General features: G+C 33.7%; 1 protein-coding gene across 3 annotated transcripts in view; it reads right to left on the bottom strand.

The window, feature by feature from the left end:
- SLIT2 (slit guidance ligand 2) overlaps positions 1 to 15,413 on the bottom strand; it is a 256,368-nt gene that overhangs the window by 23,117 nt on the left and 217,838 nt on the right. For all 3 annotated transcript variants that reach the window (XM_062493416.1, XM_062493415.1, XM_062493417.1), the window contains 4 exons: positions 14,938 to 15,101; positions 9,684 to 9,808; positions 9,451 to 9,548; positions 7,899 to 8,038 (listed from right to left, as the gene is read on the bottom strand). In XM_062493416.1, the coding sequence (XP_062349400.1) occupies positions 7,899 to 8,038; positions 9,451 to 9,548; positions 9,684 to 9,808; positions 14,938 to 15,101 (527 nt within the window). The remainder of the gene's footprint in view (positions 1 to 7,898; positions 8,039 to 9,450; positions 9,549 to 9,683; positions 9,809 to 14,937; positions 15,102 to 15,413) is intronic.

Genomic DNA, 15,413 nt, shown 5'->3' with positions numbered 1-15,413 from the left:
ATAAGGTGAAAAGGAGTAGTTAATTTTGTTGAAATGAAAAGATAGTGATGAAAGTGAAACACTCATTGGACAAAACCCCCCAGATTTACCAAGTTAGGCTCCTTGGCTTTACTGGAAGGAAATCTTAGAGAGTTTCCTGATTTGAGAAACATAATACAACATTTAAAGAGCATACTTCAGAATGATCAGAAAAAGTTGTGAAAAAAGTCTCAATTCAAGGGAGCTTGACACCAATGTGCGAGGACATTCTTTTATTCATCTAATAATATTGTAACTGAGGCTTCTGTAAGAGCTTGGCTAAGTAATTATGTTTTTGAAAGATGGGAATATTTGTATGTAGGAGAATAACGAACAGACTGGTTTCTTTAAAAATAAATAGTGGATAAAGTGTCAAAAAACCTGTGAAAAGCTTCCAAAGTTTAATTAGAACCAGCAATAACTCTTTTCATAAAACATCTGGCTTAATTAATCTAAGGGAGTCTGGATTCTGGTATAGAGTAACATTGGAACCAGACAAATTATGTGGTTGCCACAAATGAACACGGCCCTCCAAGATCAAGACAAATATTTACTGAGATTTGCACAGAGTATGATGTAGACTTAAGCAGTCATTCAACATTATTAAATACTGATATATACTGATGATACTTTATATAGGTAACCAAAGCTGTATGCTTGCTAGATTCACAGGCCAGTTTGTGTTTCCTGTGTGTGTTAATTCACTCTTATGACTTGGTAAGAAGATAAATCACTAAAAACTTCATCATAGAATACCAGGTTTATTCCTCAAGGGTCATCTCCTAAAAAAAGCAGAAGAGACAAGGTGGCCCAGCACCCTTTCCAGCTGAATCCAGAAGTGTCCAATGTTGGGCAATCCACCACTTTCCTAGGAAGATTATTCCAATAGCTCCATGTCCTGATTGTAAAAAGTTTCCCTCTTTTTTAATTCTAACTAGCATCTCCCCAGGAGTAACTTGTACCTGTTACCCCTTGCCCTTTCCATGTGACTCTTGTAAAAAAGGGAGTCTCCATTTTCCTTGCAGCCACCCTTTCAAATACTGGAACAGGGTGATGTCTCCCCAAGCCTTCTTTGCTCACGGTTGAATAGACCCTTAACTCTGGATTTTCCATTACATGGATACTAGTAAAACAAATAATAATGAGTAACAAGGCAATGGGGTCTTCACATCTTTGTTATTTTAAATAATTGGGAAATAAATTTAAATTAAAGCAATGTCAGCCACTACATTTCTGAATGAAGAGGACAGCACTAACAAAAATGGACGTGGACTTCTTAATGTAATAGCACATTGCTAATTGCAGGCAAGTTTATGAAGAAACAAGTTTAAAATCAACCTTATTAGCAAAGCTGAGTTTGATATTAAAAAAAAACCCAAACACTAGACAAAGAATGTAAAAGAAAGAGTAGTCAGTTTTAATCATCAAAATCCAGGTTTTTCCTAGAAGACTTATTCCACCTTCCAAAGTCAAAATACCAAATACATACCCCAGACTAGAATAGAAGGATTTTATGGGTGTGCCTATATATCCATTTCAGCTTCTGAGCTTAGTTATGACATACTGTGAGACAACTTCTGCAGTGTTTATGTTTTATCAATTACTTATCACTATCTGACTCTGTGGCTGGAGGTCTCTTTAATACTGTGACTCAAACAGCCAATAGGGTGCAGAAGGGGTTGGAAAATGTCAGTGCCATTTGACAAACTATATACAGAAAACAGTTTCATTTTTATTAAATCTTGAGTTAGTTGTGCAGTATACAACACAAATTATTTCAGGTCTTAAGCTCATTATTCAGAAAATACAAATAAAAATATCTACTATATGAGGGACAAAAATTCTTAGAATTAACCAAGTTCGCAGTGACAGTAGAATGCAGTTTATAATCACAAATGTAAACATTTTTTAAAAATTTAATTCTGGAGTCAAACTGCTGGACTGTTCCCATCTTTCGCCATTGTATATGTATTTTTAGCTATCCCCCATGCTGGTGCATCTCCATGTAAAATGGGGCTTATTTAGTTTAGTTTAGTTTAACGTTTCTATTGGTTCTAAGTACACTGTTTGGTAACAAAGAAACAGTAACTTTTAGGAAGGTAAGCTTTAAGACAATTAAGGTAAACAGAAGGGTGGATCATAGACTAGAATGAGTAATGGCAATGATTAAACCAGAAGCAGGTAGCTCAGTTTGCCACAAATATTGTGTATATTTTCCCTTAATGCAAATGCAGTAAAATTACTTTAATACTTGAGCTTTTAATATAGAATAGTAATTTAAAGTATATTAAGCTAGATGAAATGGAAAATTTTATGAGTGATAAAAAGCAAGAGTAACAAACGCATCTCTTTATTCTAAGAATCTGTAACACGTGCAGTTCTTACAAAGATGAGAATTACGATTTAATTTGATGGAATTATTAAACTTTTAATCAAGTTTGATATCACATGATTTGCATTTGATTACTTGCATGCTTAAATTTTAGGAAGGTACTTATCTGATTACCAAGTGAATTCAAAGTAGCAATGCAACTAATTTATTGCAGTGGCAATAAGGTTGTGTCTCAGGCTAGCATGAACTGAGATAATTTCTTGAAATTATGCCTTTTTTTCCTAATACTGTCACAATTCAAAATATGTCTTGCATGATAAACCTGACTGATTCTCCAAGTGCCTTAAAGACTATATATAACTTTCATGTTCAGATGGCAAGCTAATATAAATCTGTATCACATACACATCTGCTTAGTTTTGGAGCCAAACTTAATTCACACCCCCTGGATGTTTGTTTGTGAAGAGTTTGTTCCTTCTATAATCAGTAATTTTAATATGTTACCGTTCACATTTGTGTAATAAACAAGAAAACCAGTAAGCTATTTTTGCTGTCCAGATGAGTAGCAATAAAATGCAAATACAGAGACATGTCTAAATGGGAGACAGTTTAAGCATGGAGAACCTGTGGCTGGAATAATTTTCTGAAAATGTCTGATACTCTGCTTCAGTTACATAGAAAATTTATGCTATGAGTTTAATAACTAGGAAATTATGAAACTGTAGGAATTATTCATCAGATGTATAAATTAATCAACAGATGTCATTAAGCAACATAGACTATATAACTGCAGTCTTGCTCAACATGCTATTTCATAGATACTGAACATATTTTTTTCAATATATGTAATACATTATATTGCTTCAAAAACAGAAAATGTATTCCTCAAATTAATGGCAAATACACCAAAAATTATTAATTTGCTTTTAAAATTAAATATGCAAGTCTATAAATGTGCTGTCATTGATTATACTAGGTCTCAGACTGTATATATGATCTGATTGCAGAGAAGATGGTTAATCTAAGTTAGTGTGATAGGTGCTAAGCAGAAACTTGAAAAAAATTAAAAATCAAACACCAGAAGTTAGTGCCATAGATCGCTTCAATATTACCTTTCTTCTACAATAGCCCCAGATTAATATGGTCATATCAGTTTCCTTAGATATTTACAGCAAATAAGAAACCATAGAAATGAGGAGCAAGAAGATTTTCATTTGATACTCCAGCATATCTTCTAGTAACACAATCTATTGAAAATATTAAAGAAAAACAGTGTTCTAACACAGAGAAATACAATAGCATGGAACCAAAGGATGGCTTTTAGGTGAGAAGAATGAGGATTTCAGAACATAATAATGTAAGCTTTTTGTTAGTCCTATATCAATGCACAAGAATTTAATGCATCTGAAAAAAAGACATTGAATGTAGTATTAATGTACTCCTGAACAGCCATCTGCATCTTCAACAACATTCTTTTGACATGTATGAACAGCAACAGCCAAGTACCTAATTTGAGGATTTGCAGTGAGCTTTCTAAATTATATCTATACATGATTTGGTCATTTGTAATAACTGAAATCCATGCACCTTTACGAAAAGGAAAGTGAGAAACCAAGGTAAGTGAAAATAGGCTTAAAAGACAACTGACCTTTTTCCACTTCATTCAGATTAGCAGCTTGCAGTGACAAAGACAGAAGAGACAAGAGACTTTTTACATTGTAATACAACAGCATAGCACATTAAGCTAATGCACAACTACAGCAGCAGAGATGTTGATATAGCAAATGAAGCAAGCCTCAAAGTCTCACCTCCAGCAGAACAAAACAAACAGAAGGATAAGAAGTACGTGCCCCCAGTGGCGTAAGAGAGCTTTTACTTCTGGATCAGTTAGTTCTGTGATCTAATGACTGATGACAATGAGCAAAAGAAATGATTATCTGTATTCTATAGAATGTACATAAAATGACCTGAAGTTTACTAGGCTGGGGTTAAAATAAAGGAGATGGCAATGTTAAAGAAGAGCAAGATTAAAGAGTGCAGGATAGGATAGATTAAATAGTGAGGTATTTTAAATGTTTTATTTCTCCGGGTTTCATCAGAAACCCTGAATGTCTGTTGATTCTATTTGCTTACTGCTGTGTCACACTTACAGTCTGTGATCTTAAGAAAGCTCATACTATAGTGCAAATACCATTAGTTGTCTTTCCATCTGTAACTGTGGTGGTTGCTGTAAAACTTAACCAAGGCAGAGCAAAATAGATTCCTGATTCTTATGCAATAATACAATAAGCTTTCTAATTGCTTGTTTTTAAATCAACACAATATAGTTGAGAAGGGTAGATTTTCAAGGGATTGTTAGAAAAGTGAAAAATAGACTACTAGGTTTTACACTGCAACATTATTTGCAGTTCATTTCTGCTTCTAACAAGCCCTCCACATAAAAATAAGATTTTATAGAAGAATGATTTGCATTTCATACCAGCATGTTTCATCTGACTTCTTCCTTATGCTGTGCTGCTGAAATGTTAAGCATATTTGCAGATAGCCATTCACACAGAAAAATATTCTGGGCTGGTGCAATTCCATGTTGAGTACATATATGCTGTGACATGTTAAACAAACCCAGTTCAGAGTATTGTCAACCAAATTAAAAGGACAAGCCTACAGTAGTATTTTCCTAGCATACACACTGTGCCACTTGCAGCTCAGGAACTTTCTGAGCTGGAGATCAATACCTCTGAATTTAAAACTCTTTGTATCTACAGGCTATATATTCATATTCAGATATGAATATATAGCCTGTTTTCCTGATTGTTAAACTACTTTTGGCAGGCTAGTATATGAATTCATTTCGTGAAAAATCCTTTCATAAAAATCAAACATTAGAGATATGCATATCTGATTTTAACCTGTTTGAACAGATAGCAAAATCCAAATGTTACAAAGTTCCTCATGAAAATCACTCCAAATGAATATACTTGACAGGGATTCTGTTATATATCTTTCAGGTCAGGTTATAGGCCAGAGAAAACGAAATGTTCTACAAATTATTTGGTACCTCATACACACTTGAGGCAACTGTACAGTTACTTTATATTCTGAACATTACTCTTTTTAGATCCTGATGTGCCCAGACTACTTTCAGTCTAACTCTTAATACTGAAGGTTATTTATTATGCAAGAGCATGGATGACAGATATGAGGATACCTTGGCTAGCTCAATGTTTTACATTTTCACCTTATAAGTGATTTCAAAAATCACTTAAGATCTCACACATTGTGTCCTATTCTTAGATGCTTTGTATGATAGATAGTATATTGCAGAATTTTGTACTTTTTTTCTCTGTGTAATGGAAAACCTAAATTTTTTGCTACAACTACTATAAAATGAGCTGACACTCTAGTGATACACTTTAAAAAAAGCATCTTTTTAAAATAAAAATGTTGAAAAAAGCCTGATGAGCTGGCGTAAATTCTCAACAGTTTTTAACTGGGAGGCTAAACTTACTGATTAGAAATAGATTGATTTGATTTCTTTTAGAGCTGGTGAGAAGACTCTCACCTACTCACCTGTCTTACTGACTTTAGTAGAGATTACGAGCAGGCATTGCATCTGTAAAACTCACAGTATGATTATGGCAAAATTATGCACAAATATGAAAAAAATTTAAAAATGCACTTTCTCATATTTTCACTAAAGAAGCACAACTGTAATACAAACATCAAAAATTTTATCAGTGTCTAGTTTCTATTTTTTTCTCTATCCATAGAGATATATAAAGAAATGTTTTGATTTTTATTTCAGATGTAAATTTAAAATTTACATTTCATTTACAATACTCCAAAAATGCAACAGGCATGCTTAATCAAAGTTTTAGGCTAGCACATATAGGCAGTCCTTTGTATCCACTTCACAGATATTTAATAAAAAACAGGTTTTCCCATGGCAGACTGTGAATCCAACAAGCTATTGACTGTGGTAGCTACAGGTGCCCAAAATAAGGCTGAAAATGTAGAAATGAGAAACACAAGTAAAAACACCTCCAAAGCTGCAGAGAAGAAATGCACTTGCAAGTGAACTATCTCCTATGTAATAGGTGTATGAAACTTCTCAGCATCAAGCCACTGAAGAGCAATACTGGACTGATGGGACTTTGCTCTGCATTCTTCCAGCCTACACAAGAGAATACCTGATCCCATTTTTAAAGGAGACACCAACTGATCCCAGGGGAACTGAACTTGACTCATAGAGACCTGAAATATTAGTTGTAGGAGAACTGCTGTTTCTGCTTACTGAGGCTGTTACTTATTATTTCTTTCCAAGGCTTGAATTGTCAACTGCACTTAGGTATTAAAGTATTGGTACTTGGCAAAACAGAATTTTCCCTTACGAGAAGATTATGCTTCTCCTACATATTGATCATCCACATACTGTTAAATAGCTTTTTGGATTTTGTATTGCTTTAGATATTGTAGATATTTGTCCTGCGTGGGGAAATTTCTACCACACATTTACCCAGAATAACTACTGGAAGAATACCTCTATTGGATTATGAAGTTGTACTTATAGTTGTGTTTTAACATCTTTACTTGCCGTGCATTCCCAATACTTAAATACTGACTTTAAATTTGAATACCCTAAAACAGGGGAGCAATCCAACAGTCTGTAGAGCTAGTGATGGAAACACTTTGGAGGAGAAAGGAGCTAGCTGGGTTCTCAATAAATGAAACTAATTCATGCATTCACCTCTCCTTGAGTTTCCCAGAGCTCAACTTTGATCGATTAAAGTAAAAATATAGGATGACTGAGTAGAATTAATTCCCAAATTATGGTGGATCTTACATTTTTTTTTTTATGCATTTCAAATCATAATGAATGTAAGCTCTTCTAGTGGTCAACTATCTGATAGAAAATAGATCTGTCTAGTTAGAAGAGCTATAAAAAAATCAGTGGAAGCAATAGATCCTACTTCCTCCGTGCTGCTCTTCCAACTATCCTCCATTCCCACAAAGACCATGACAGCAAGCAAGAGATACTCTGTCACAAAGAGAAGGATATGCTTTGGCTTGACTGCCAAGTGACAGAAACAGGAAAAACTTGTCTTTTTATTCCGTGCAGGAAGCATGACACTCAGTATTATTATTTCTAGTGGAGTACAGGACAGCATCCAGGGGTGCCAAATACAGTTCCCCAATAGCACAGACAAATTCTTTATAGTAAAATCAGGATTAAAGATAAAAGCAGAATATTTTTCACAATTCTGCGCCTACAGGGGTCCTCCACTGGGGTGTCTAGGCAAACAGTAAGAATGGGCACATTTTGAATGACCTTTTAATTATAAAATGCTGTAATTTCAAAACTAAAAAATGTAATTAATGAGTGGACATTAAATCTAGTTTGGACTACAAACCATACGGGAGAAAAATATTCAGGCACATCTGGTATTAAGTCAGTTGTAGAGTAACTACTAATATACCTGCAAAGTGGAAAATATTACTGTTCTGCTAGGAATTCTTGAATTACCTGTGCTTTTTCTTATACTCCTACCTGTATATTCAGGTGGACAAAGGCAAGTGTAGTTATTAATTCCATCCACACAAGTAGAATTGTTTTCACAGTCATTGTCTTCACAGTCATCAACATTTACTTCACAGTTTTCACCTTCAAATCCGTCTGCACAAGTGCACCTGTAATACAGAAAACCACGTAACCACATGGATATTTTAGGTGATGAGTCCACACAAGGAGTTCTGTAATTAATAGAATTACATTAGAGTTATAATATTCCTCAACAGACATGGTTTGATATAATGTAAAAAGCCCTTATATTAAACAATCCCAAAATATGTTTTCTATTTTAAATAACAGAAAAATGCTTCTAAAGACATATCTTAGTCTTCAGTTTAAGGACTCTGCTAAATTAAATCATGGACCATTCCTTTTAAAAAAATGAGAAGTATTCTTCCTTTACATTGTACGATTATATTGCGTATGGAAAGCAATCCTCTTGTTTTTTTAAGGTTAAATACATGGAAAATACTGTGGAATCAGCGATTAGGATGTAATAACAGTTTTCCACACTCAGTCAGTTAAATATAAAACTCTCTTTAATGTACATGCATTCATATAAAACAACAAAGCCTGCATAAATTCATCAAAGTAGTAATTTATTTTTTTGTTTTTAAGCACGTTTCTGCAAAACAAATACATCAAAATAGATAGTAAATTTAAAAGCCACTCAAACATGACTACACATATATTTTCATATAATTTGCACTACCTATAATTTCTGAAGCTTTCACTATGAGATTGCTTTGATTTTCAAAATATGTAGTGTTCAAACAAATAAATGGAAAAGGTAAAATGCTGAGGCATTACTATGTCAATTTAAATTCTTGAGGCATAGTATTAAGATGTATATGCTTAATTTTTAATAGACAACTATTTAATCCTTGGGCGGAATTTGAATTAAAAGTAAGAATAATATCATAACGAATTGCAGGATAATGAATTGTATCTTTCTGAAGTGTCTTTCTAACAAGCTTGAGGTGTAGATTATTAAATAACTAATAATCTCACATAAGAATGCTGAAAAACTTTATTTCATAATTCATGAAGTACATCTGGAGCAATTGTATTGTGTGATTAAATAACTCAAGATTAAAAATGCTCACAGCATGTTTATCTACTGGCATAGTGAGTTTCAAATGAATCATTAATTTTCTGTTTCACTGGGATTTACATTTTATCATTTACATGCTGTCTGTTGAAGCAATACACACAACAACAGATGAATTATGAGATTTTTTCAGCAGGGATCTAGCTAGCTATTAATTAACATAATGGAGTCAATACTATGCTGTCTTGACCTGATATGCCTCAACTAATCACAGTCATTTGTTATTGTTTTTAACAGATTCAAAGCTCTAGAAGCTTTCCAAGGATGGCAACATGTTCTGAAAATTTCTAAAGCGCTAAAAATCTTCTTTTGTGGTGCTCTTACCAGCATACACAGAGAACTTAAAGATTAACACCAACATTCATTTATCATAAAGGTCTCCGTAGTTTTCCATCCTGTTATTACAATTAAAAAACCTACCAGAAACCATCTTTTTCTCCTTCTTTCAAATGACAAGTTCCACCATGGTGGCACGGGTTACTAATGCAAGCATGAATGGGAATATCACAGTCTTGACCCTACACAGGGAACAACAATTATAATGTAAGAAGAAAATACAGACACTAGTGGAAGGGAGCCAAAGAATACTTCAAGTTATATAAGGATAAGCTTACATTTCAGTGAGCTTTTACTCCTCTTCCTGCAGTACCTACCTTGAAACCATATGGGCACGTACATCTGTAGAAGTCAACTGGATCATTATTGCAGGTTCCATCATTTTTACATGGATTTGATAAACAGGGATTACACTTTGCAAGAATACTAACATCCACAGGCCCTTAAAAATACAAATTGGATAATCAGAAACAAGAAACTATTAATTTACATTGGACAGGATCTATCTGACATGTTGCTTTGAATTTTAAAATAGACTTTACATTTTAGACTTTATGGTGTTTCTATATTAATGAAATGCTGAGCTGTCCTTCACTCTTTTGATGCGACCAATTAAATATGGGATTGGATTTTTGGTTTAAGTATCATCTCTTAATTTTTGTTAAGAAGCTGACACCAAAGTGATTCCCATATTCCTATTCTCTGAAAGCAGTACAGGTCTGATCCATGATAAGTACCTTTCCTTTGTATTAACAAAATGAAGAATGCAATTTCAACTTTTGTTTTGTTATGGAGTAGGAATTGCCAGTGAGAAAAGGGGCTATCACAATTTTCAATCCTTCCCATGATGGTGCCACTGAGAACACTTCTTTAAATGCATTTTTACTTTAACATATTTTTTGTCTGCAGGATCACATAGATGGCAAAATGAAACGGTAAAATTACCCGTAAATTTCTTGAACATCTGCAAACTGTAATGTAAATTGCATTGTCCAAGCTATCCCACCATAAACAGCTCTATACTGTGTCTTTCTTCCTTATGGGTCAGCCACAGTTCTGTGCATTACTGTGTTAGTTGAGCCCACAAATCATGGAAACCTCGAACCTATGTGCAAGTGAGGACTGCAGTCCATTCTTGCAGTCTAGCTTCTATTCATGATTATAATGAAAGAAATCAGAAATGGAAATTGACAAAAGCCTCAGTTTCAGAACCCAGACTTGAGGTTTGACTTACATAAATCTTATCCCTATTAGAAGGAGATTTTCTGTTTTGGTGTTTTGTTTTGTTTTTTTTTTTTTTTTTGTCTGTAGTTTCCCAGTTTTATAGCCATTTTAATTTTATAGTGAATAGTGAATTTTAAAGTTAGAAACCTTTTTTATTTATTTTTTTTATTTTTTGTGAAACAACTGACAAAATCACTGGTTATTTGCTAAAAGTTAGAAACACATGTGTATGAATAATGATTAATTTTCATAATTTTTGTGAAGTTTGATCACTGTAAGAGAAAACAGGTGACTTTGTCAAATGCTTATTAAGAGAATGAAGATACATCCCCTATCACTGGCTCTATGGCCTGACAACAATACTGCCTTCAGTTTGATTTCAGATTTCCCCTATTAAAAAAACCCTTAAGTTATCCACAGATGAACTGTACCTTTGAAGGAATAAACAGTGATTTCTTCTAAATGGAAAAAAATCCCAAACTCCTGGGGCCTACTAGAGCAAATGCCTGATTGCTCTGTAACAGATTTTACACAAAATGAGCCAAACTGCAGAGTTTTCAAAGCTAAAAGGCCTTTGCTTAGATATAGCGCTTTATTCTACTTTTAAACTTAGATTGATTAACTTTTTTATTTTTCTTTGCAAAATAATCCCACATTAATTGGAAAGGAGCTGGCCTGGAAGGAAGCCAGATGATTGTGAGGATTCAGTAGGGAGTGTTAGACAAAGAGCGGGTGACCTTTTATTTTTATTTTTTTTTTAAATCTGCAGTTGCTGGTATCCTTCTGTGTCACAGCTTGCAAGCAGAACACAGTAATATGTGATAAAGTGCTTATTGCCAAAGCCATAATCTGGATGGACCATTATTTTTTTTTCTCTTCATTACATTATTTTGAAAGGTAAATCTATACCTGGTCAGAGTATCTGTTAGATCAGCACACAAGGGAGATAGAAAAGTTGAAACAAACATCATAGAATCAAGATCTAGAAAGTCCTGACTGTACTTTAAACTATTGTTGTTTATTGAGCACTTTAAGAGGTTCTGTGAAAAAAAAAATAAGTGAAAGAGGGACAAACATAAAAATTTGCAATACTGTGCTGTAGCCTGGGAGTCAGTCCTTCTGTCCATTTATTCTGAATATTATATCTTCTTTTCAACTTTTCACGCAATAAAATGCTAATTATTTGGCACAAATTAAAAAACATTCAGTAACTAAGGTTTTGTTCCCGAATGGATTAGTACTCTAAATTTCACTTCCAAAACAGAGACAGAAAATAGGAACCTAAGTCTTAACAAGACAGCAAAAATCCAACATTATCAGATTTTGTACTTTATTTATTGCAAACTAATATTTAGGTAGGATCCAATAGAAATGAATATTTTGATTTTTCCTCCTTCAGTTGTAAGACCAAAAAAAAAGCACAAGCAGTTTCGGAACCTATTTTCATTGTCACTATACTGGTCCTTTATTCTTTCTGCTTGCATGCGTTAAAAGACTTGTATGTGAAAAAGAATTTGGTTTATAACCTATTGGTTAGTTTAGTTTTACAAATGGTAGACATTTATGTTTTTGAATGAGCTCCGAGAAAAAAAAACTCTTTTGTAAACCAAGAAAAACTAAACAGTATTTTACTGAAATAGATATGTACACATAGCTACGATGTTTTAAGAAAAAACATGACAAAAGCAGTCTCAAACCAGCTTTTAAGAAACTTGTTCCAAGCAAATCTTTAACATTTTATGACTCTTCTTGCATATGGCCTCTAAAGCAGTATTTACACTGCTAACGAAATCACAAGTTTTAGTACAATGCAATGGCAGTAAGATAACTCAGATTTTAAACCCAGACTCTTGAAATAAAAAAAAAAACTGTTCATACAATATACTAAATGATCTATCATGAATAATCATCTGTAAATTCATCACAGGGGAAAACAAACAGTACAACATGCGTGTCTTAGGAAAGAAGTCTGCTTCAGGTACACAAAAGGAAGGTCAGAAGGTCAGAAGGTCTGTTCTTAAGCAGATCACCCATTTGAGATCTACTTATAACCTTACCTGGTATCAGAAAACCACAAGGCCCTGGAATCTCTAGAAGCAGGGCATGGATGATAAAGAGGTAAAAGATTGAGAAGCTGTTAGAGGCCACATCAAAAAAATGAAAGAAAAAAGCCACCCACAAGCTTAGAAAAATAACTGGAAGAATAAAATATTAATGGAAGATTCCTGCAGTAAAAGAATTCATAAAATTAGAGTATGGTAAAGTGATTTTGTTGAGCTTTGCAACTGAGATGAGATTTCATTGTAAAATGCCATTTTCACTGGGAGGTATTCATTATGTAGGTAAAATTCAAGCACCCAATTCACTATCAATTGAATCCATGGATAGTGGAAACAGGGAATTACTCTTTTCATGTAAACACATATACAGTAGCAGACCATCAACAAATATTCTGAAAACAGCCCTTTTATTCATAAGCAAAAATTTTGGTTCTAATAGGAACATAACATCTTCCTAATTTCTATTATTCAACAGTTCAGTTTTAAGCGGAAGATAAAATTACTTATCTTTGAGCAACAGACTCAAAATGTCTTACAGGGCCATCACGTCACTGAAAAGTTGCTTATTTGCAATCTGTAATTAAAAGCATCTTCATAGAACAGTGGCAGGAAAATTATTTTCTTTCAAAAGTATCCATAATACCAGATCGCCACTCTTGGAATTGAAACAAATACATAGTTCTTACCCTGCATAATACTATAAAGGATATTTTCTGATGGGCAAGAGGGAGTAAGACACAATTTCTGGATTATCTGACAGAAACATAACAATGATTATAGGTAGAAGTGATACAGTTTGTAAAACTGACAAAGCTGGAAAATAACAGGTTCTTCATATCCATGCAAATATTCTTTCACTTGTGTCCCCATGACAGCGTGCAATAAAAGTATATCTGCAATACTGTTCCATGGATGCTGGTAAAGAAAATGATCAGACTGGCCAGCAAGTGTCCTACCTAAAATGAGACTGAGACTTTGCAACAGATGAGTGTCATATGCAATGAACGCTGGCAAGACCTCAGAGATGTACTGCTGGAAAATTTCAAGAAAGATTCAGAGGGAAAAAAAATTCACTGGCATCACAACTAACAAGACGGCACCCAGTGGTATTTATATACAAATAAAAAAGTTTTTTGACAGAAAGTCTAAAGAGAAAAGACTGAATAGATTAAATATGCAGTAAAGAACAACTTTGGATAAGACAAACTCTGACAAAGTCCCACTGCTTTGTTTTTTTAAGACCAAAATGACAAAGGGAAAAAGCTCACCTGTGAAGATACATTAAAAGATGAATAAGTCAAAATAGCTTGAAGATTACCTAGACACTGTGAATAAGTTGCTTCTACAAGACTAAAGATCATATTCATCTGATGCCTCAGAAATCGCAATGTACTTAGTAATGACTTACAAACATAAGGACACATGAATATAAGTATTTTTTTTTTAAATTCGAATTTCAATGTTTTTAAATGAGGACCATGAAAAATGAAGCTACAGTAGAAGCTTTCTATGTTTTCAAAACATTTAAGGAGGGATAAATCAGTGGAATAGAGAAAGATTAAACAGTAAACAAATTGAGTTCTCACTTGATGTAAGTAAAAGGGTATTTTTCTAAAAAGTAATAGTACAGTTCAGAAAAAGAATCTAGGAATTAAGAGACAATAAGTTGTGATATAAATGCCAGCAACACTGGTACCAGCATGGAGTTAAATAGCCTGAGACATCTGCCCATTTAACAACATTTTAGATTGAGAGTTCTATAGTGGTCTACAGAGGTTATCACATTCCTTTATCTACCTTTTCTTTGTTTTATTTTTGGTTTAATTTGGTTTGTGCTTTCTTCGGAAATATCAAAGACATATTATACACTTAATTGTGGACAGCAAGGATTGCAGATGTATTTATAGTTTTCATGGTGAACAGCTTGAAGGAAAAATACTGGGGGAAGTGTAGATGTTTAAACTCTATTCATGACTGAAGCAGTGAAAAGTACCTGTGTACATCCTGTACTTTTGATGTACTATATACATCATGAGGAATACTGTACTGCAAGTCCAAATACTTACTTCTTTCTTTATTTTAAAAGACATAGGAATTAAAATCTTTAAAATAAATACATTTTCTGAATGGAAACAATGGCTATATCCTTAAGTACGAGTAAAAATGACTAGTCTGAGTTAAGATGCTATAATAAATGGATTTTGAGTACAAAAGACTCTTAATTCACAGTTCAACTATTTGTAAATTAAATATTGACACTTCAAAGGAAAAAATACAACAACAGTACCTTGGCAAGTAAATTTCTTAGAAGGAGTTGTGAGAAGAAGTTTATCTGCCATTTCTCCGGGACCAGCACAACGTGCAATACCAGGTTCTTTGTATTCTGATTTTACCCAGTCAGATAGCCACTGCATATTGCAATCACAATAAAGAGGATTTGCTCCAATAGCTCTGTGGAAAAAAGACAAAGAAAAAAAATGAATCAATTTTTAAACGGCTGCTTTTTAAAAAAGAAGCCAGAAAATGGCTTGGCAAAAACCATTCAAAATGCAAACCTGCTCTCCCACCACCAAAATGCCTGTTACAGCACTAAGTGTCTGGATTTGGGTTCTAGATCAAGAAGTGATAGTTTTAGTATAAACACAGTCCAGAAATCTAGATATTCTTAACAGCACTATGTGTGAACTTTGGTGAGTTAATACCAACTAGCTCTGTTTCACTGCTCGTTAGTAATGGGGAAGATCAGCTGCATCAGCAGGGTGA

Source organism: Cinclus cinclus, chromosome 5 (assembly GCF_963662255.1).
Source record: "Cinclus cinclus chromosome 5, bCinCin1.1, whole genome shotgun sequence".
In the NCBI taxonomy this organism is placed as follows: Eukaryota; Metazoa; Chordata; class Aves; order Passeriformes; family Cinclidae; genus Cinclus; species Cinclus cinclus.
This window is presented reverse-complemented; position numbering and strand designations above follow the sequence as displayed.